Here is a 24,838-nt window from a genome sequence, read left to right on the forward strand (position 1 = left end):
TATTTTCATCCCTGCGTTATAAAAGGCATCGGAGGAGGGAAGGCACCTAGGGAGAGACGATAGGGAGAAGGAGGGAGTGGGTCAGACGATGAGGAGGCCGTCTATGTGTCGGATGGAGACGTAAAACCTCAATCAGACCTTACGATAACGCAGGTGTGCAACTAAGTAGAGATGCGTTTTAGGTAAAGGAAGAGGAGGTGTGATCATAGTTATTTGTCCATCGGATGGAGACGTAAATCTACCAAGATAGTGTCGGAATGGGGAACTGGCGGGATGATGTCGGGAAGGGCATATTGCCGTAAAACTAGGGCCTTGTAAGAATAGAACCCTCCAAGATGACATAAGGGAGGTGGCATCTATTATTTAAAATTTCGCACCTCACCCTTGTCAAAAGCACGTGGTGTGTCCGCGCCCAACACCTTCCAAAAGCACGTGGTGTGAGGCTAAGTCCCATCAAGATGACAGTTGTGAGGTTAGGGTCCTTCACTTATTCAAAATTCTGCGCCTCATACTTGCCAAAAGCAAGTGGTGTGTGGCTAAGTCCTAGCAGGGTGGCGAAGGGAAGGGCATCTAGCCTTAAAACTAAGGCACTGTAATGTTAGACCCCTCGAAGATGTTGTCGGGAAGGGGAATCTGGCAAGATGGCGTCTGAAGTGCATCTGGCCTTAAAAATCGGGCCCTGTAAGTTTAGGCCCCTCGAAGATGGTGTCGGGGAAGGTAGATCTAGCAAGAGGACCTGTGTAGCGTCTGTGTGGTTAGCCTTGCACTCATGCCACAGCACGCGGTCGTGTTAACAGCTGTCAATCAAAAAAGCACGTGGTGTGTGGCTATGTCCCGTCAAGGTGACAGCTGTGAGGTTAGAGTCCTTCTCTTTTTCAAAATTCCGCGCCACATACCTGCTAAAAGCAGGTGGTGTGTGGCTAAGTCCCGTCAGGATAACAGCTGTGAGGTTAGGATCGTTCTACTTTTCAAAATTTCCCACATCTCCGTTGCCAAAAGCACGTGGTGTTTGGCTAAGTCCCGTCTAGATGAGAGCTGTGAGGTGGGAGTGCTTCTCTTTTTTAAAATTCCGCACCTCACCCTTGTCGATAGCACGTGGTGTGCTTCTAAGTCCCGTCAAGACGACAGCAGTGAGGTTAGGGTCACACACTTATTCAAATTCCGCTCCTCACACCTGTCAAAAGAACATGGGGTGAGGTTAGAAGCTCTCAAGATGACGTTTGTAAGGTTAGGGTCGCTAACTTAATCAAATCCCGCGCCAAAACACTAGCACGTGTTCAAAAGTGATTTTAGGACCCGTCAAGATGACAGCTGTCGAAACACGAGCACGTGGCCTTGTTTGTAAACAATAATTCGTGGCCGTGTCGTCATGGGGGTCAATGACCTTGGGAGGGGACAATGACCTCGTGAGAAAATGCTGACGTAGCTCCCATTGTTTTAGACCTGTGTTGCTCTACTACTGTCAAGCGCATTCATATGGAAAACTTCGAACCAAATGATAGGCCTAATAGCGTTGTGTGCATCAATAATTAGATACCAAATTTATGTTAGGAAGATTTTATAACCATGGAAGGTGGTGATCAAATTCGAGTGCCACACAACTTCCGAAGTTAAAACTATTGATGCATATTCTGCCTTTATCCCTTTCAGCCAACGTAGCTTACTAGAACGATAAGTAACTCAGTCCCTAAGAGATCGAGGAAATCGTGACCAAGAGTTATGATTGAGAGACGAAAATGATTTTAAGTGATGGTGCAAGAATGATGTAAGATTTAAGTAATAGTTCTCAGTGTTTTAGAGCAGAGGTGCGTAAACCAAACATAACCCCATTTCTCGTGAGTGAGAATGTGGACTACGTTTTTTTATAAATTACAAGATGATGTGCAATCAATTCCGATAAGTTTTCGGTGACTAGTGGGCTTGCGTTCGGGGGATAGTGGGTTTGAGCCCCATTGTCGGCAGCTCTGAAGTCGGATTTCCGTGGTTTAACATTTGAAATTAGGCAAATGCTGTTGCTATACCCCAACAGGAGCCACGTTCTTTTCCTTTCCTTTATCGCCATAAAAAGTATCCGCCCATAATTAATATATTTTTCTCAGTTACCTGCCTGCAGAAGTTTATTTCTTTTTCAGTAGCGTATCCTGGATGAGTCTGCCCTCTGATGTGATTTTTTAAAACTATATTCCCTCAATTCCAATGTATCATCCAAGAGTTGGATCATACAGAACGCAACTTACGTCTGGGCAAGAACGGCCTGAAGCCCAATACCCTCGCGCCGAAGCCTAATCGTCTCTTGGATGAAATTATATTGCCTTGGAAGGTATTTCTGGAGATCGTGATAATCAAGAGACCTCTCTGGTGATACTTTAGAACTGTGACTTTGAGTTCTTGGGTTGGGTTCATTCTTCACGATTGGAGTGTGCGTTTACTGCGAGTTGCACAACATTTATTATCGTACGCATGTGTTCTGTAATACAATTCATTAATTTCCTCCCAACTGCTGAGACAAGGGTTCTATTCATTTCCTTTTCTTACATTTCTTCCGCTAAAATGTCTGAAAGAAATCATCAGTCCCCACCGTTAGAGGAAGATGATTTATGGATCATCATAAACGAAATGTTGATATTTAGTGTGGGCGATAGTGATCTTAGTGAAGGCAATTCTGCCGCAGGGGAATTCGTGACAGGAATGTACATGGAATAAGTACTGCAGCCTGGAATGTACAGAGTTCGGGCCCAGCTAATGCGAAAATTTTGCAGTCAAGAGATAACACGTGATCGATTCTTGTTCAAGTAGCGATCATGACAGTGACGGTGGTGACGATAATACTGATAACAGTCCAATCAGTGTAACTTCTTCGTCAACCTGGACCTAAAGTGGACAAGGAAGGCCCCACTTTGACCCAAAATTCCATCATGATACAAAAAGGTCGAGAGTTTAGGGAAAGCAAAACCGAGCGAAATATTTGATTTTTTCATCACGAATTATGCCAGAACATACAAAAAGTACTCAGAAGAAAATCGCATATAAAACTCAGTTTAGTAGGAAAAAACGAAGGGGTAGAAGTCAAGACCGTGTCCGTACAAATAGGGACGAAATAAAGATTCTTATGGGCATATTGTTGCCACGAGGGATTGTACAGAAAACTAAATAAGGTCATTATATTTCTTGCAATTGCTGGTTGACTACCAACTCCTATTTCCTATGAGCGGGTGAAACGGAAGTCATTTTATCTTGCCAGGCTGAGTGGCTCAGACGGTTGAGGCGCTGGCCGGCCTCAGACCCCAACTTGGCATGTTCGAACCTGGCTCAGTCCGGTGGTATTTCAAGGTGCTCGAATACATCAGCCCCGTATCAGTAGATTTACTGGCACGGAATATAAGTTCCTGACTAAATTCCAGCACCTCAGCGTCTACGAAAAGCACAAAATTAGTTAGTGAAACGTAAAGCCATTATTAATATTATTAGATATTCCTCCACATCTTTTCACATTTATCTGACAATGAGGCGTATAATGAACAAATTCCTCCCAAAGTATAAAAGATAGAGCCAGTACATGACCACGTGGTATCAAAATTTTTGGAAGCTTTTACCACTGATGGCATCGTCTCAGTTGATGAGAACTCTTTGTTACGGAAAGGGTGCCTAGGGTGGAAAGTTTACATACCAAGAAAACGATCGCGTTCCAGAATCGAATCACACGAATTATGTGAAACCGAGGAGGGTATGTAACACGATCTGCTTCCGTGTGTATCATAACGAACAGCTGTAAAGGTAAAAACACAGTGAAGACTACAAATACTGTACATATTACCTATATTTTAGTGTAATGTAATCAGTTGGTGACAATTAAAAATTGTAGGTATATAAAACGGGTACCTCGGGAGCTCTAACCAACATAACAGTTCGTTTCGTATCATTTATTCCACTTAAATGTTTAAGTACATGGAAACCTTGTAAATCTAAAATTCACATGCAGAGAAATTTTTCAGGAGATTTTCAGTAAACAGCATAAAATATGTATGTACACGTTACTGTATAAACGAAAACAAGAGCTCTGTCATTGGGAAGAAACGAACTCCGTATCACAGAATGAAAGCACTTAGTACGTTCGTCCACAAAGAATTCAAAAATTAAAACAGTACAGTTTCTCACCAATTACATTCAATATAATGAAGTAAACATTTCCTAGTGGTCCTTCTATTGTTCATTTTAGTCTAAGATTGCTTTTATACTGTACGTACCGGTTCACTTCCAGGTGGGGAGAGCTTTCCCTGATTGAAGAAAATGTTTAACTACTAGCTCAAAAAAATGATTTTAGGACCCGTCAAGATGACAGCTGTCAAAACACGAGCACGTGGCCTTGTTTGTAAACAATAATTCGTGGCCGTGACGACGTGAGCACGTGACCGTGACGTCATGGGGGTCAATGACCTTGCAAGGGGACAATGACCTCGTGAGACAATTCCGACGTAGCTCCCATTTTAGAACCCGTGTTGCTCTATTACTGTCAAGTGCATTCATATGGAAAACTTCGAACCAAATGGTAGGCCTAATAGCGTTGTGGCTGCAGGATTTGCCACCGACACTGCAGCAGGCCACAGAGTCAGTCTAACAGATCTCATGTGGACTCATACCGTTGTGTGCATTAATAATTTGACACCAAATTTATGTTGGGAAGATTTTATACCCATGGAAGGTGGTGATCCAATTCGAGTGCCACACAACTTCCGAAGTTAAAACTATTGATGCCTAATCTAGCTTTATCCCTTTCAGCCAACGTAGTTTTCTAGAACGATAAGTAACTCAGACCCTAAGAGATCCAGGAAATCGTGACCAACGTTGTGACTTCTCGCCCGTGTGAGTCCACATGTGAAATCTTAAATGGACTTCCTAGCTGCACGACTTCCCAAGGACATTAGAGCGATGTGACTTCTCTCCTGTGTGAGTACGCATGTGACGTGTCAGATGGACTTTGAAGCTGAAGGATTTACCATAGATATTGCAACAATATGGCTTCTCGCCTGTGTGAGAGCGCATGTGATCTCTTAAATGGATTTTCTGGCTGAAGGATTTGCGATAGACATGGTAGCATTATGGCTTATCGCCCGTTTGAGTCTGCATTTGACAATTCAGATCGACTTTGAGGCTGAAGGATTTAACTCACATATTGCAACAATATGGCTTCCCGCCTATGTGAATCCGCATGTGATCTCTGAAATAGATTTTCTGGCTGAAGGATTTACCACAGACATTGCAGGATTGTGGCTTATCGCCCGTGGGATTCCGCATGTGACGATTCAGATTAACTTTGGGGCTGAACGATTTACTACAGACATTCCAACAGTGTGGCTTCTCGCCTGTGTGAGTCCGTAAGTGGAGTCTTAAATGGACTTTTTAGATGAAGGATTTGACACGGACATTACCGCAATGCGGCTTCTCGTCCGTGTGAGTCCGCATGTGAATTATTAAACGGACTTTCGGGCTGGAGGATTCGCCATAGGCACAGCATCATTGTGGCTAACACCCGTGTGATTGCGCATGTGGCGATTCACATTGATTTTGAGGCTGAAGGATTTTCCACAGATATTGCAGGAAAATGGCTTCTCACCTGTGTGAGTCCGCATGTGATCGCTTAAATTGTGTTTCATGCTGAAAGATTTACCACAGAGATTGCAGGAAAATGGCTTCTCGCCTGTGTGAGTCCGCATGTGATATCTCAAATGGTTTTTCTGGCTGAAGACTTTGCCACAGCAATTGCAACAATGTGGCTTCTCACCTGTGTGAGTGCGCATATGATCTCTCAAATAGATTTTCTGGCTGAAGGATTTACCACAGACATCGCAGCGATGTGGCTTTTGACCCGTGTGATTCCGCATGTGACGCTTCAGATGACATTTGAGGTAGTACGATTTACTACAGACATTGCATAAGTGTGGCTTCTCGCCTGTGTGAGTCCGCATGTGATCTCCTAAATGGTTTTTCTGGATGAAGGATTTGCCACAGACATTGCAACAGTATGGCTTCTCGCCTGTGTGAGTTCGCATGTGATCTCCTAAATGGTTTTTGCTGATGAAGGATTTGCCACAGACATTGCAGCAATGCGGCTTTTGGCCCGTGTGAATCCGCATATGACGTGTCAGAATACTTTTGAGGCTGTACGATTTACTACAGACATTGCAAAAGTGTGGCTTCTCGCCTGTATGAGACGGCATGTGATTTTCTAAATGGTTTTTCTTGCTGAAGGATTTACCACAGACATCGCAGCAATGCGGCTTAAGGCCCGTGTGATTCCGCATGTGACGCGTCAGATGACTTTTCAGGCTGTACGATTTACTACAGACATTGCACAAGTGTGGCTTCTCGCCTGTGTGAGTCCGCATGTGGAGTATTAAATGGACTTTCTGTCTGAAGGATTTGTCACAGACATTGCACCAATGTTTATTATCGCGCGTGTGAGTCCGCATGTGACGATTCAGATTGACTTTGTGGCTGAAGAATTCTCCACAGATATTGCACCTGAAATAAGTTCCTCCGTTATCCGGAGGTTGATGATCTGCGCAGCTCACCTCTTGTTTCGACCTACAGTGAAAAGATGAAAACGATGTTAAGAATTATATAACAGTCAACTCCGCTACAACTCTCACACTAAGGAAAAGCTACTGAACATTCCACTCACTGACATCACATGTTACTCATGAACATCACATTCCTGAGAGTAAACATCATGTGAGGTCAAATTCAGGGTGTAATAAATTTGAAAATCTGTCACTTGTTACGAGGACATATTGCGACCTTTCTCTCGAATGACATTATTACGCGCAAGAAACTCCTGGCGATATAGGAATGCACGAGCTCGTAGCCCTCATGAGAAATGGTCCATTAAAAAAAGAAGTACAAGGTCTTTAATCCGGTAAATATGTATGTATTTAAATCCGTATACGTCTGTCCTCCTAGATAAAGGACGGCATATGATTTGATCTTGTTCAACCACTCTGCAATTTGTGGCAGGCGAGTAATAATTTTGTAAAAGCCCTTTTTGCGATTGTTTCAAAGAATCTCAGTCTTGTAGATATTAATAAAGTCGAGAACATTGTTTGCCGACAGTCTGCAAGATCTGCTGAACCATGGCAAATCATTTATAAATATTATTTACTCTCCCGAAAATATACTTATTGTATTTGTACATTGTATTCATACTAGTTCAGCATTATAAAATATCAGTGTGGCAATTTCTAATTATATAGCTTTGATGTGCAATTAGATCCGACATACTGTAAATAAAGGACAGTAGGTTCATACAAGGAAGTTCGTACTACTACCATGTATTACATCAGTCTACGTTTTAAGTGGAGGCTAAAAGCCCTATGCTTATAATGTTACTAGCTGATATACCCGTGCTTCGCTACGGGATTCTCAGAAATACTGACTTGGTGATTTTCTTAACTGAATTAATCATAGGTCATTACAAAACGTAAGTAGGAATGTAGCGATTGAAAGCAATGTTATCATATAAAATACTCGATCAAATGAAAAACCGCACATTTTCTCACTTTCAACGAACAGTATTACGGTGCCGATCTAACAGTCCAAAGTTTCAGAGCTGGAATAACCAGGTCGCAGACTGCCGTGAACACTCCCCTCTCATTATTCCGTTAAATATGCACACTACTCATTCCAATCAGTGCCTCAGGAGAGATTGAATAGCTCGATTGCTATGATGAACCAGTGTGTTACGTACCAGTAATATCAGAAAATGTATGAACCAGAGGAATAGCATGCTAAAGAAGAAAGTTATTTAACTCCCCAGGTTCTTCCCGCCAATATACAGGCAGGCTGTTACACAAGGTACGACGAAGCGAGTTGGCCGTGCGGTAAGAGGCGCGCAAATGTGAGCCAGCATCCGGGAGATAGTGGATTCGAACCCCACTGCCAGCATCCCTGAATATGGTTTTCCGTGGTTTTCCATTTGCGCACCAGTCACACCACACTGTACCTTAATTAAAGCCTAGGCCGCTTCCTTCACACCCTTATTCCTTTCCTATCCCATCATCGCTATAAGACCTACCTGTGTCGGTGCAACGTAAAGCAAATTAAAAAAAACTTCGGTACGCTGCAGTAATCCTATCTATCGGGGATGAGTGGAAACAGAAGACAAAAAGCACATCACAACAAACAATGGTCAATGTAATGTTATTGTTGATAAAGTTTATGAGCTTTCTATATTGCAGGCCTTCACGTTAGTTATCTTTCGACTCTATGATATTAGGGCGTCTTAAAATTTATTTATATCCTAGACTGTAGTTCCTTATTCTCAGATCGTACATACCTATATTCACTAAATTCTGTTTACCCATTTTCTCGTGACTCGGCGCTGATATGGGCTTAGTAACTAAAAATCCAAATTCATGAATATCTCCGTGATTATATGCGGTACGGTAACAATGTGAGACATAAGTGATCGGAAATTTAATAACTTCTTACATAACTACTACTAACTTACGACATAACTAAAGTTATGTTAGTTATGTAGTATTCATCGATACGACCACTAATAACATAAATAACTTATTTTAGAATTACCTTTCATGCCTTCCCCTAAACTACCATTTTACTCAGTGCGAATACAATTATTGATGGCATAGATTATAGCGACTTATTCCCCGACTTTGTATACCAATTTTCGTTAAGATACGACCACAAATATAATAAATATTTCAGAATTAAATTTTAGGCCTACCCCTAAACTACCATTTTCTCAGTGTGAATACAATTATGTATAACCTATATTGTAGCGACTTATTTCCCATCTCTGTCTACCGATTTCCATTAAGATACGACCACTAACAATATAAATATTTGAAAATTAAATTTTAGGCATTCCCCTAAACTGCCATCACTCAGCGTGAATACAATTATTTATGGCCTAGAGTATATCAACTTATTACCCCGACTTTGCAAACCGATTTTCATTAAGATAGGACCACAAATACATAAATATTTGAGAATTAAATTTCAGGCCTTCCCCTAAACTACCATTTCACACAGCGTGAATAAAATAAGTGATAGCCTAGATTAAAGCGGTTCATCACCCGATTTTACATTCCGATTTTCATTAAATTCTCTTCAGCCGTTTTCTCGTGATGCGTGTACATACATACATACAGACAGACAGACAGACAGACAGACAGACAGACAGACAGACAGACAGACAGACAGACAGACAGACAGACAGACAGACAGACAGACAGACAGACAGACAGACAGACAGACAGACAGACATTACGGAATAGTAAAAAATGCATTTCCTTGTTACTGTAGACATGACCGATACAAAAATACCATTCTTTTCAAATTCTGAGCAATGTACCGACAAAACTCTTATTTTATATATATATATATTGCACCCATAAGCGAATTTACGTAATTAATTTACAAATTAAAAGTTGAATATTTCGCATATTGGGATACTACAGTAGGCTGTGAATCTAGCAGTCACAAAGGAACTTTCTGGCGCCAGTCTGACGGCAAGGAAAATCCACGAAACTCTTCTTAGAGCACGAGCAACTTGTAAACCGCCCTCGGTACTCCATCCAATAAATTTTATGGTACCGCCTAGGAGTGACAACTTTCTACTTGGTTCTCACGAGAAAATCACGCGTTGAGGCCTGACCTACTTAGCAAGGACAAAGAGACAACGACAATACCCACCAACCCTTGGGAGGAAATGGAAGCATCCACGCTACGAAGAGCGCGAAAGTCTCAGCCAATCACAAAATTCTAAATTTGAATGAACTGTCATAGCGGGAATCTACAGTCAGTATTTCGCTATCTGAAGCCCGGTGTAGTGGTGAAAAACAGTGTCCTGACTTCTTTATAATATTTGGAAATTTATCAGTGCGAATCTGTGGTTAATTAGTGCCTAATTAATAGAATTTTAACTTCACACGGAATAGTAGTATTGCCCAGGAGATGAACTGTCATGGCGGGAAGGAGCCAACCGCTGGAAGAAAATAACGTCGGTGACGCGCGCCGTCGTGTGGATTATCCTGTGATCGTTTCCCACGGCGCAATATAACAAGTAAGTCAGACCGAAATTAGGAAGTTTTTGTACATAAATTTTGAAACTTTAACCTACGGATGTACGATAAAGCGCTCCCGAGGGCTAGATCACTACGCCACATCCCTTCCACAGAACTATTTTCAAGGTGGGGGGAGAACTCATTACAAAAACCCAGCGACCAGGGTGTTGAATTTTCAGTGACAGTGTGACAGAGAGGGACAGTGGCACAGTGTGACGGTGTGACTGTGTATTTCACTGTATTCTGTGTTCGTGGGTTAGTTGAATCTTCAGTGTGTTTAGAGTGTGTCAGCCAGTTCAGTTAGTCAGCTTGAACTTTACTTTTGGCTGGTAAGAAAGCGATTAGAGACACTTGTTGGCATTTGAGAGAGCCATGTATTATTTTACTTGGGAGAGTAACATTTCAGAAATGGACACTTTAACAAACTTTTACTATTTATGCAGAGATAACAGGCAATAGCCACACTTTCAACACTTGGCTTAAATGAACTCACATTACGAGTCGAGAGGGACAAGTCCAGGTTTTCAGCATAGCTGAATAAAACCTCTCTAATCCACGGGTTCTTTTGACATTTGTTGGAAAGCTATTTTATTCTTCATTTTGGAGGACGATCAGCATAAATTTCTCCACAACATTGGAAACTGTACTTTCGCTTGCTTTTCCCACTTATAATAAACTGTTTAGGCAAGTGAGATGTTTGCGGGGAGAAACTAGTTAAGGCAGACAGGGAGGAGAATGACTTTTCTTTAATGAAGGCCGCAGTGGTAAAGACCTTGAGCAAACTGTTATGTTCCGTTGGGGTGAATGATCGGTAAACAAAAGCTGAGAGAGCGGTGTGGGGACCAGCAGGTGATGTTTCAGGCAGGTAGCGGAGACGAACTTCCAACTTCACGACAGGAGTCTACGCAGTGCTATCGTCTAACCTTCACTGGAGTGCGAGAAAATGCGAGTGTTTTATGTTAATGTAAGCGTGTGTAACGGCATGATAAAAATGTATCAAGTTTGCGTGTGTGAAAATTTGAAATACCACATCAGCTTCAAGATGGAATTCTAATTCATCATGACGGAGCCCGGAGGGTAATCCAACATGCCTCCATCACCCAGGTATGAGCATCAATAAAATAATGTAAATAAATATGTAGGACCGTGACTAATCGATGATCAAATGTAGCTTAGACTGTTAGGTAGGATTGTAAATAATTCACATTCTAATAACTATAATAATACTAATAATAATAATAATGTTGCACTTTCAGCTAGGGTTATTTCCGCACTTCCTTTATGTAGATGTGTTTGCGTATTGTTATGGATTATTCTGTAGTATGTCACTTTGACAGTTTAGGAAGCTATATTATTTGATCTCAATGAGTGTAATGCCGATTTGTAATTATTAATGATCATCATGTTAGTAGATCGTTGATTTTGAGTCATATTTCTGTTGGAGTTGTGATTTTGTAGACGCCGCCTTGTTTATTTTAACGTTTATTTTTGCTATTTTTGCTTTTTCAGCTTGTTATGTTGTGGAATCATCCTTCAGATGACCGTTTCTGGTAGTTCTTATCCCGTGTATTTTTGCGACGATTTCTGGTAGACGCGAGTATTTACTTCTGTGTAGTTGCGGTTACACATCTTTCAATATCTGTGTTGTGAGAGGCAATCTCGTCTTTCATTTTTTTATTTTTTTTAGAAACAGGTAGTGCCAGGAAGCCATTGATGAGTCAGTTCTGATTTTTGTGATATGTGAAGCAGAGAATGATCCAGAGATCGAGCTAAGTGAGAAATATCCCTGATGATCTACGTTGATAATGAAAATGTGATATTTGGACCATGTCATGAACTGTCGTAAGAAATAGTGATGTGCACGACAGATATTTCGCCCGCCGGATACGAGCGAGGCCGTATTGTGAGAATAATGAATAATAATGACGTCGAGAATAATGATGAGTAAATAGAATTGAGAAATGAATAATTTAACCAAGAGTGTTAAATATGTTACGACATGGGTTATGATTGTAGGCAGAAGCCTGTATTTGTTTTAAATAATTCCAGGGAAAGTAGATGCTCGGCAAATATGCTAGCCGTTGTACATGTGAGCAGAGCGACGAGTCAATGTGTATTTTGATAGTCATGTAAAGTCATGGATGACATGAAATAACAGGAAGTATTGTCCATAAAGGTTAAATAGTATCATGGCCAGACATTTGTCGTCTGAGGTTAGAGATTGCCGTCAAATTCGCAATATTTTGCTACTCGCAGCGGGGTATATTTTCTGTAGATTCCGATTTTTTTTGCGCATTCCATCCTTATTAATTTTCAATAGGCAGCGATGTTGGGATCTAGTTTTGTTTATTTGTTATTCTTTCTGAGTGTACTTTTTATTACCGTTTATTTGTAGGATGTGAACGTACGTGAATTATTTATATTTCATCTGATGTAAATAGATAGGTGTAGTTAGGCTAGTTTTGATTTCTGTTTTTCTTTTGGTTGGAGCAGTGTTTCTCCGTTAACAGATTTAATTATGTAAATAAGATTTCATGTGTTAGGTTAACGGATCATCGATTAGGTCACAGTCAAAACCATAGTAGTGGTATGCTCATACCAGACATTCAGTAATTACCAAACCTTTTAAAATCCACTACATTTTATTTAGGAAATGAAGCGATCTTTAATAAACCAGTTGTATAATGATTGCCGCAATGAATGAGGAAAAATAAGATGGCATCTGCCTCTATCTAGTGGTGGTACCGCAAATAATGAATTCATAAAGAAATGCAGTCAGCGGCAAATTCAGTAGAAATTTTAATGTACAAGGATCGCTTTCATTTGAAATGTAAACATGAGGCACTTGGCCTAATCATTTGGATTATTTTAAGAAGTCCAGGCTATCACAGTCATGCAAATGAAGTTTAAAAAAATTAGATGAGCAGTTGTAACACTCAGATTCATGTTTCAATAATTTATTTTGTTTAATCACGAGGTGTTTGAATAAGACAGTGGTTATGTGGTAAATGAAGTGTAATGTTCATGGCTGTTTTCTTTGAATTATTCCTTATTTGTTACACATGGTTAGCGCAATCCATGATTATTTTAAGTTGGGTGTTTCCCAAATGAGCCACATGTGTTAAAGATTTGATAACTCCTCTGAGTCAGTGGATTTGATGACGTAACTAATTACTTTATATTGATTCAACTACTTTTAATTTATTTTGAGAGATATTTTCTACGTAATATAATTCTGTACTTCAAATGAGGTGGTGTTTCTGGCCAGAGTTTTGAATTTATTCACGTCATCGTCTTGGAGACAGTGTCAACATAGTCTGGAATATTTTAATATTTGATTGACCTTCAGTCAGTTTATTAGGCAGATAATGGTGTGATTGTAAGGCAGATCCTCAATCTTTAATTTTCTTAGTCTCATTTATTTCACTTTGTTTACATTTTCCACCGGTTTAGTTTACTTTCATTTTGGCACTTTGCACTTTATTCAATAAATCAGTCTGTTATTTAAATTTTAATTCAGTCTTTGGGTACAGTCATTTTAGTTAGTTTACCCCTACTTTTCATTTCCTCACTCCCTGATCGACGGGTGGCCTATCTTCGGGGATACCAACAGACGGTCCACGACTGAGGAAGAAGAGTCTACATGCAGCGCTGAGTATAATTTAAATGCCATTTATTACAGGAGCAGCCGGCGCACAGAAGAAGGAAGAGTTCACCGCAGTTGTTGCCTTGAAAAGGGCACAGGGGCCGGAGTGAGGAGTGAAAAGCGTGTCGCCCACCTTTGGGGCCAGATTTGCTTATCCCGGGGACTTTGCACTTTACATTTAATTTATTTTTGTACCCAGACTGACAGCCATGAACATAGGTTTACTGAGTGTTGATAAATATGAATGCTGTGATAGTACTGTTTGACAAGTAGTGGTATTAACTATAACTGACATGTTTTGCATAATTTTATCCAAATTTAGGATAAAATTGTTTTTATTGGTGATTACTGTGTCTTGCATGTGTTGGAAGTATTGTTGGGGAACCTGAAGGTCTCAGTCGCTTCTCTCAGTATACGAAATGTCGATTAGTCAGGAGCAGTGGGACAGGTTAATTAAAACCATCAGTGATTTAAGCATAACAACTAATGAACTGAAATCCAGTCAGGCAGAATTAGCTAATGAACTAAAATCGAGTCAGGCCGAACTATCAAACAAAATAGAAAGTAGCCAGGCAGAATTAGCTATTGAACTTAAAATAAATCAAGATGAGTTAAAATCCAGTCAGGCTGAACTTGCAAACAAGGTAGAAAGTAGCCAGGCAGAATTAGCTAACGAGTTAAAAACCACACAAGGCGAATTAAAATCCAGCCAGGTAGAATTAGCGGCTAAGTTTGAAAGTAGCCAAGCCGAACTTGCAAATAAAGTAGAGGCAATACAAGAACAGGTATTAGAAGAATTCAAACAGTGCGAGGAAAAGCTCGAGCAAAAATTTATAAAGAGCCAGGTCGAATTGAAGAAAGAATTACAGGCAAACCAGGACAAACTCATGCAGGCGTGTAATGCGAACAGGCAGGAGACAACGGAAGAAATAAAGAAATTAGCCGATGTACAGGCGCAAATACAAGAACAGTTAGACAGCCATAGCGCGACTGTTAAGGAAAGTATGAGGGAAACCAGAGTGATGATACAAGACCAGGGTAAGGACTTAGCTCAAAGTATCATACTCTTGGAAGAACGAATAGATAAAATAGAGGACGAAACCAAGAAAGAAATGAGTAAAGTATGCGTGCAGGTTGGAGAGACTCAGGAGAAAATGAGTAATGAAATCATGACCCTAAAGTCAGAAACCCAGGATATCACCAAGAAGCTAACAGAACTGTCGGAGAAAATAGCAGAGACTGAGGGTGAGATTGCACATAATGAGCAATCAATAAGACAGGAGTTTAACGAGGTCATTGAGGGAAAAATCCAGGCAATCAAGACCCAGGGCGAAAACTTGTCGACCTTGGTCACGCTGCTGGTAGACAAACAGGCTGCGGAATCGCAGGTAGTACAGGAAATAAGGGTATAGCCGCAGTGTGAGCAGACAGAGAGCGAGCCGATGACACAGGTATTCAACGTGGAAAGAACAATGCCGGAAAGTACACAAAGAAATGAAGCTTCCACCCAGATAATAAACATTGTGCGTACAAGTGACGATCAACCAAAGAAATTTAGTGGGACGTCACAAATCACCCCGAAAGTATATCTTAGGAAATTAAAACAATATTTCCAAGATATAAAAGTCCCAGAAGACAAGAAACTACGTATTGTAGAAAAATACCTCGAGGGACAGGCAAAGACATGGTACTATGGTTTCGTGGACACGTTTAAGACATTCGAAGATTTTGAAAAAGCTTTCCTCGAAAGGTACTGGTCCTTGTCAACTCAACAAGCACTCAGAATGGACTTGTACACTCGCAAGTACATGTCAACACAGCCCACACGTTATCTAGACTTTTTCTTAACTCAACTGGTGAAACTTAGACAATTAGACTCCCTTGTGTCTGACGCAGAAATCTTTCAGACAATAATCAAGCAATTTCCGCCGGACGTGCAGCGAATGCTAATTACGGCGAGGGTAGATGATCCAGCTCAAGTTGAGGCAATTTTAAGGGAGCTAGACGCCACATCAACCAGTAACGTACCGCAAAGAGTGACTAGGCAGATGCAAGAGCATAGGGCTTACCTAGCTAATGCCACAAGTGAGAATACACGAGGCAACGCGCAAGTAAACGGCCCGAATTCAGGTGCTGCACCGCGGCGAGATATGAACACGAGACGCCAGGAGGAAGAAACCCAACGTCCGTGGTACCGAAGACCTAACTATCCAGACAGGCGACCGAAATATCAGGACAGGCAGCCATACCAAAGGAGGTACATCTCACGAGATAGAAGGCGACGGGAAGATAGAGGAAGAGATAGACCTTATTATCGTGACCGTGAAAGAAGATGGGACGAGAGAAGAAATTACCAGAGAGATAGGAACTAGGACCCGAGATACCAGGAGGGGCGCCGATATATTAATGATCTGAATAATAAACAGCAGCGCGATCCGTGGAAACAGGCAATCGAATCCCAGGATATGAACCCGGATATCACGGGAGCCGAAAGCCTCGAGTTCCAGCAGGCAAGAAGGAGAGGAAGCGAGGACCGCAGGCCGCTCAACCCTAATGCACCAACGTACGAGGGGACTGGTGCTAAGAAAAAAAAACTTCAATTTCCAATTAGTAGCTCCATCAGACACTGACTCAACCACACATTTAACCATTGAGAATGAAGAGTGGGAAGTAGCACAAGTAGATTCATGGATAGCACAGCCAGAGGACTTACTAAATGATGAATTCAAACAGGAGAGCCCACAAATTTTACCTCTACCTGTGATTAGAATCAAAATTAATGGAACAAGTATTTTAGGACTTTTAGACACTGGTGCTAGTATCAGCATTATTTCGAGGACTCTGTTTAATGACTTGAAAGAGAAAATGAGCCTACCTGAGATCCCGGTCTCGACTGTAAAAATAAAAGGGATCGTGCCAGACAAGGTGACTACCTGTAAGTCGCAGACATACCTGGAGATGACAATAGGAAGCTCAACCTACAGTCATACATTTATTATAATGGCTAGAGTTAACTACAACATAATTCTCGGAGCCGATTTTCTCACGGAAACGCATGCCGTCATTGACCTTGCAGGGGGCGTTGTGAGATTCCGAAGGAATGGAGGTCATGACAGGGTTGCAATAAATCCGGAAACTGATGAGGAGGACGAAGCAGATAACAGTACTGACGGAGAGTTCCACGATACTTTGGGAACCAAGCATATGGATGAACAATTAAATATTTTGGACCATGAGGGGATTTTTACAGACATTTTTATGGCTGATACTGCAGAAGACATTGATAAATTAATTAACGACAAGGTTTCAGAATTTAAAGGAACAAACGAACAGAAAGATAAATTAAGAGCCTTTTTAATTGAACATCAGGCCGTATTCGATTCCAAAGTGGGCCTAATACCAAATTTCACGTACGCTTTCAATGTTTTGGACTGGGAACCATATAAACGAAAGCCGTACCCAGTGCCAGAGAAATACCACGAGGAGGTCAAGCAAATAATTAAACAAATGGAGGAAAACGGGATAATCTCGAAGCGACCCACTCCGTACGTGAACAGCCTTGTCATTGTAAAGAAAGCCGATAATTCCCTGAGGCAGTGTTTAGACGCTCGCCAATTAAATTCCAAATTAATCCCAGAAAATGATCAAGCCATGACTATTAAGGACGCAATTCGTCGATTTAAAGACATGGAAGTTTTTACAGGTGTAGACCTGACCAGTTCCTTTCACCATATCCTTCTGCACGACAAATCGAAATTACTAACAGGGTTCATGTTTGATCAACAGACCTATGTTTTTGAAAGGCTTCCGTTTGGTACGAGGAACTCAAGTAGTGCGCTCATACGAGCACTTGACAGGAACCTAACAGACGAAGTCAAAGCAGTTACCACTTTGTACATCGATGACATGAAATTGCGACTAAAACCTTTGAAGAAAACCTCCAAAATTTAGGTAAACTATTCAAACACCTTATAGAAACTGGATTCAAGGTGAACATCAAGAAATCGCACTTCTGTCAGCCGGAAATCCTGTTCCTAGCACACGTAATAGATGGCAAGGGAATCCGACCAAACCCGGTAAAGTTAGAAGCAATAAGTAACTTCCCTAGGCCTACCAAGGTGAAACACGTTCGCCAATTCCTTGGTATGTGTCAATTCTTTAGGGAACACTGTAAAAATTTCACCGAAGTCGTTGCACCACTACAAGACCTGCTGCGTAAGAATAACAGATGGAAATGGACACAGGAAGCAGAGACAGCGTTCACAAATACTAAAGAATTGTTAGCCAGGAGTATAAAATTAGCATATCCTGACTTTAACAGACCATTCATCCTCCAAACGGACGCATCTAAAGTTGGTATAGGTGCAGTCTTATTCCAGGAACAGGACGATGAATGTAAAACCAAGGATTATTTGGGTTTTTACAGTAGAAAACTGAGGTCGCACGAACGGAACTACACAACTACAGAGCTAGAAATGCTAGCTATAGTCCAAGCCCTACAGCACTGGCGAAAAGTTATTTATGGATATCCAATCGTCATAAGAACCGACCACAAAGCTTTAACGTTCATGTTAAAGTCAGCTGTTTCATCTGACAGAATTACTAGATGGTCACTGTTCGTGCAGCAATTTAATTTCACCATTGAACACTGTACAGGCAAGGCGAACATTTTAGCTGACGCCTTAAGCAGGAACCCAAATAAACATGAAGAGCAAGTAAATTATGTGGACTTAACACAGGAGGACAGAAATGTACTGCTCCGACTGAGCCAGTTATCAACCTTTCAACAGGCTGACCCAACCTTACAGCCGATTATCCAGTATTTCCAGGGAGCAATTCAACAAGGGGACCCTCGGTATGACGAAATTCACAAGGCCGCAGAAGAATACAGGTTGTTAAATAATCAGTTGTTAAAATAGGCAGATAAGGACCATACAAAATTAAAGATCGTAGTCCCGAAAGAATTACAGGAAGAGCTGATATGGCATGTACACCGTATTATTGGACACGGAGGTATTGATAAGACCGTCGCCACAATTCAGGAAACCTTTACCTGGAAAGACCTAAGGAAAACTGTCAGAGATGCAATAGTTACATGCGACACTTGCCAGCGTGTGAAGGCAAACTCCTACCTTGTAAAACAGAAGCCAATTCCCATTCTACCGTCAAAGCCCCGTGAGTTATACGCGATGGATATTTATGGAAAAATCCCGATATCACGGAGAGGCAATCAGTTTATATTAGTCACCATGGATGCATTTTCGAAATTTACAAACCTTTCTCCAATGCAAAAGGCTAATACTAGGTCAGTTTTGAGATGCCTTAATAGGGAAATAATTCCGGCTATGGGAAAACCGGAGAAATTATTAACAGATCACGGAACACATTTCACCTCCGCAGAGTTCAAAACAGGTTTACGGCAACTAGAAATACAGCATGTTCTGAGTTCAACACGTCACCCAGAGTCGAACCCGGCAGAAAGAGTAATGAAAGTCATCGCAAAATTCAGCAGAATTTATATCCCAGAACAGCATTGGCGATGGGTAGATATTCTCCCATTGATCACTGACTGCTTAAATAATACTGTCCATGAAGCAATAGCAAAAATTCCGGCCACAGTGCATAATGGCTTACAACCGGCTAGACCTTGGCATCCAGTCGTCAATTGTCCGCCTGAAGTCCGGAAGTGTGTGCACAGCAGGTACAAGAGCGTTTAAGAGAGCAAGCTGACCGCAGGCTAAGAAGGGTTCGGGGAAGAAGATTTCACAGGCCATTAAGAGTAGGTGAAATGGTATTGATCCGTAGACCAGCCATCTCCGATCCTGAAAGGAAATATTACGCAAAATTCGCACCATTGTACATCGGTCCTTACCGCATTATTCAAGATATGCAAAATAATGCATATAAAATTAGAAGTTTAGATGGAGAAAATGAAATGGTTATGAATGCCTCAAACCTCAGAATATATAGATCAGCACCAGGCGCAGCTCAAGTGAATCTCGTTGAAAAACCAAGGAGCCCAAACGCAGGAGAAGAGGCAGGTTCCGGCACGGAAGAAGAAGATGATGATGATGACCCGTGTACTGAAGCAGAAGAAGAAGATGACCAGGAAACCCTGTTAACGAACCCAGGAGACGACAGTCATTTCGAGATTGAGACAGGTCAACAAACAGAAGAACATTGTCCGGAGTGTGAACAGAACTCAGCCGAGATACTGGCAGTCATGAAACAGATTGCAGATGACCTCGAGAAAGAGAACAGGAGTTTAGAGAGAGAAATCAGAGAAGAGCTGAGACATAAGCAGAGGTATACTTCATAGTCAGAAGTATACATTCGCTTATGGCTGCAAGTATGTGTAAATCATTGGTTGAATTGAGAAATCTTCCACTATCGCGTAAGATTTCTAACGTCGTAAGGGAGCATTGCACCCATAAGCGAATTTACGTAATTAATTTACAAATTAAAAGTTGAATATTTCGCATATTGGGATACTACAGTAGGCTGTGAATCTAGCAGTCACAAAGGAACTTTCTGGCGCCAGTCTGACGCAAGGAAAATCCACGAAACTCTTCTTAGAGCACGAGCAACTTGTAAACCGCCCTCGGTACTCCATCCAATAAATTTTATGGTACCGCCTAGGAGTGGCGACTTTCTACTGGGTTCTCACAAGAAAATCACGCGTTGAGGCCTGACCTACTTAGCAAGGACAAAGAGACAACGACAATACCCTCCAACCCTTGGGAGGAAATGGAAGCATCCACGCTACGAAGAGCGCGAAAGTCTCAGCCAATCACAAAATTCTAAATTTGAATGAACTGTCATAGCGGGAATCTACAGTCAGTATTTCGCTACCTGAAGCCCGGTGTAGTGGTGAAAAACAGTGTCCTGACTTCTTTATAATATTTGGAAATTTATCAGTGCGAATCTGTGGTTAATTAGTGCCTAATTAATAGAATTTTAACTTCACACGGAATAGTAGTATTGCCCAGGAGATGAACTGTCATGGCGGGAAGGAGCCAACCGCTGGAAGAAAATAACGTCGGTGACGCGCGCCGTCGTGTGGATTATCCTGTGATCGTTTCCCACGGCGCAATATAACAAGTAAGTCAGACCGAAATTAGGAAGTTTTTGTACATAAATTTTGAAACTTTAACCTACGGATGTACGATAAAGCGCTCCCGAGGGCTAGATCACTACGCCACATCCCTTCCACAGAACTATTTTCAAGGTGGGGGGAGAACTCATTACAAAAACCCAGCGACCAGGGTGTTGAATTTTCAGTGACAGTGTGACAGAGAGGGACAGTGGCACAGTGTGACGGTGTGACTGTGTATTTCACTGTATTCTGTGTTCGTGGGTTAGTTGAATCTTCAGTGTGTTTAGAGTGTGTCAGCCAGTTCAGTTAGTCAGCTTGAACTTTACTTTTGGCTGGTAAGAAAGCGATTAGAGACACTTGTTGGCATTTGAGAGAGCCATGTATTATTTTACTTGGGAGAGTAACATTTCAGAAATGGACACTTTAACAAACTTTTACTATTTATGCAGAGATAACAGGCAATAGCCACACTTTCAACACTTGGCTTAAATGAACTCACATTACGAGTCGAGAGGGACAAGTCCAGGTTTTCAGCATAGCTGCATAAAACCTCTCTAATCCACGGGTTCTTTTGACATTTGTTGGAAAGCTATTTTATTCTTCATTTTGGAGGACGATCAACATAAATTTCTCCACAACATTGGAAACTGTACTTTCGCTTGCTTTTCCCACTTATAATAAACTGTTTAGGCAAGCGAGATGTTTGCGGGGAGAAACTAGTTAAGGCAGACAGGGAGGAGAATGACTTTTCTTTAATGAAGGCCGCAGTGGTAAAGACCTTGAGCAAACTGTTATGTTCCGTTGGGGTGAATGATCGGTAAACAAAAGCTGAGAGAGCGGTGTGGGGACCAGCAGGTGATGTTTCAGGCAGGTAGCGGAGACGAACTTCCAACTTCACGACAGGAGTCTACGCAGTGCTATCGTCTAACCTTCATTGGAGTGCGAGAAAATGCGAGTGTTTTATGTTAATGTAAGCGTGTGTAACGGCATGATAAAAATGTATCAAGTTTGCGTGTGTGAAAATTTGGGATACCACATCAGCTTCAAGATGGAATTCTAATTCATCATGACGGAGCCCGGAGGGTAATCCAACATGCCTCCATCACCCAGGTATGAGCATCAATAAAATAATGTAAATAAATATGTAGGACCGTGACTAATCGATGATCAAATGTAGCTTAGACTGTTAGGTAGGATTGTAAATAATTCACATTCTAATAACTATAATAATACTACTAATAATAATAATGTTGCACTTTCAGCTAGGGTTATTTCCGCACTTCCTTTATGTAGATGTGTTTGCGTATTGTTATGGATTATTCTGTAGTATGTCACTTTGACAGTTTAGGAAGCTATATTATTTGATCTCAATGAGTGTAATGCCGATTTGTAATTATTAATGATCATAATGTTAGTAGATCGTTGGTTTTGAGTCATATTTCTGTTGGAGTTGTGATTTTGTAGACGCCGCCTTGTTGATTTTAATGTTTATTTTTGCTATTTTGCGCTTTCAGCTTGTTATGTTGTGGAATCATCCTTCAGATGACCGTTTCTGGTAGTTCTTATCCCGTGTATTTTTGCGACGATTTCTAGTAGACGCGAGTATTTACTTCTGTGTAGTTGCGGTTACACATCTTTCAATATCTGTGTTTTGAGAGGCAATCTCGTCTTTCATTTTTTTATTTTTTTTAGAAACAGGTAGTGGCAGGACGCCATTGATGAGTCAGCTCTGATATTTTGTGATATATGAAGCAGAGAATGATCCAGAGATCGAGCTAAGTGAGAAATATCCCTGATGATCTACGTTGATAATGAAAATGTGATATTTGGACCATGTCATGAACTGTCGTAAGAAATAGTGATGTGCACGACAGATATTTTGCCCGCCGGATACGAGCGAGGCCGTATTGTGAGAATAATGAATAATAATGACGTCGAGAATAATGATGAGTAAATAGAATTGAGAAATGAATAATTTAACCAAGAGTGTTAAATATGTTACGACATGGGTTATGATTGTAGGCAGAAGCCTGTATTTGTTTTAAATAATTCCAGGGAAAGTAGATGCTCGGCAAATATGCTAGCCGTTGTACATGTGAGCAGAGCGACGAGTCAATGTGTATTTTGATAGTCATGTAAAGTCATGGATGACATGAAATAACAGGAAGTATTGTCCATAAAGGTTAAATAGTATCATGGCCAGACATTTGTCGTCTGAGGTTAGAGATTGCCGTCAAATTCGCAATATTTTGCTACTCGCAGCGGGGTATATTTTCTGTAGATTCCGATTTTTTTTGCGCATTCCATCCTTATTAATTTTCAATAGGCAGCGATGTTGGGATCTAGTTTTGTTTATTTGTTATTCTTTCTGAGTGTACTTTTTATTACCGTTTATTTGTAGGATGTGATCGTACGTGAATTATTTATATTTCATCTGATGTAAATAGATAGGTGTAGTTAGGCTAGTTTTGATTTCTGTTTTTCTTTTGGTTGGAGCAGTGTTTCTCCGTTAACAGATTTAATTATGTAAATAAGATTTCATGTGTTAGGTTAACGGATCATCGATTAGGTCACAGTCAAAACCATAGTAGTGGTATGCTCATACCAGACATTCAGTAATTACCAAACCTTTTAAAATCCACTACATTTTATTTAGGAAATGAAGCGATCTTTAATAAACCAGTTGTATAATGATTGCCGCAATGAATGAGGAAAAATAAGATGGCATCTGCCTCTATCTAGTGGTGGTACCACAAATAATGAATTCATAAAGAAATGCAGTCAGCGGCAAATTCAGTAGAAATTTTAATGTACAAGGATCGCTTTCATTTGAAATGTAAACATGAGGCACTTGGCCTAATCATTTGGATTATTTTAAGAAGTCCAGGCTATCACAGTCATGCAAATGAAGTTTAAAAAAATTAGATGAGCGGTTGTAACACTCAGATTCATGTTTCAATAATTTATTTTGTTTAATCACGAGGTGTTTGAATAAGACAGTGGTTATGTGGTAAATGAAGTGTGATGTTCATGGCTGTTTTCTTTGAATTATTCCTTATTTGTTACACATGGTTAGCGCAATCCATGATTATTTTAAGTTGGGTGTTTCCCAAATGAGCCACATGTGTTAAAGATTTGATAACTCCTCTGAGTCAGTGGATTTGATGACGTAACTAATTACTTTATATTGATTCAACTACTTTTAATTTATTTTGAGAGATATTTTCTACGTAATATAATTCTGTACTTCAAATGAGGTGGTGTTTCTGGCCAGAGTTTTGAATTTATTCACGTCATCGTCTTGGAGACAGTGTCAACATAGTCTGGAATATTTTAATATTTGATTGACCTTCAGTCAGTTTATTAGGCAGATAATGGTGTGATTGTAAGGCAGATCCTCAATCTTTAATTTTCTTAGTCTCATTTATTTCACTTTGTTTACATTTTCCACCGGTTTAGTTTACTTTCATTTTGGCACTTTGCACTTTATTCAATAAATCAGTCTGTTATTTAAATTTTAATTCAGTCTTTGGGTACAGTCATTTTAGTTAGTTTACCCCTACTTTTCATTTCCTCACTCCCTGATCGACGGGTGGCCTATCTTCGGGGATACCAACGGACGGTCCACGACTGAGGAAGAAGAGTCTACATGGAGCGCTGAGTATCATTTAAATGTCATTTATTACAGGAGCAGCCGGCGCACAGAAGAAGGAAGACTTCACCGCAGTTGTTGCCTTGAAAAGGGCACAGGGGCCGGAGTGAGGAGTGAAAAGCGCACAATATATATTTACCATACTGATGACCCATTTTCTCATAAATTATTTCAAGTAGAGACCTGAAATTTTTACTGAAGGTTATTGAGTACCCATAATGTACACTGATCTACACTCAATACGACAGCTTAGTTCATCAGTTGTAATCGAGCTAGCGAAGCGAGAGGTTGTATTGTGCAGTGAGTGCTGAGTGAGAAGTATGAATATTGCTTTAGAGCAATATCGCGCGGCCATAGGTCGA

At 40.8% G+C, this 24,838-nt stretch overlaps 1 protein-coding gene across 1 annotated transcript in view; it reads right to left on the reverse strand.

Annotated features, from left to right (window-relative positions):
* Nucleotides 1-5,468: 5,468 nt before the first annotated feature.
* LOC136882114 (zinc finger protein 33B-like) overlaps nt 5,469-24,838 on the reverse strand; it is a 72,801-nt gene continuing 53,431 nt past the window's right edge. The window contains exon 5 of the mRNA XM_068229374.1: nt 5,469-6,582. Within this exon, the coding sequence (XP_068085475.1) occupies nt 5,469-6,582 (1,114 nt within the window). The remainder of the gene's footprint in view (nt 6,583-24,838) is intronic.

Source organism: Anabrus simplex, chromosome 10, assembly GCF_040414725.1.
Source record: "Anabrus simplex isolate iqAnaSimp1 chromosome 10, ASM4041472v1, whole genome shotgun sequence".
Classification (NCBI taxonomy): domain Eukaryota; kingdom Metazoa; phylum Arthropoda; class Insecta; order Orthoptera; family Tettigoniidae; genus Anabrus; species Anabrus simplex.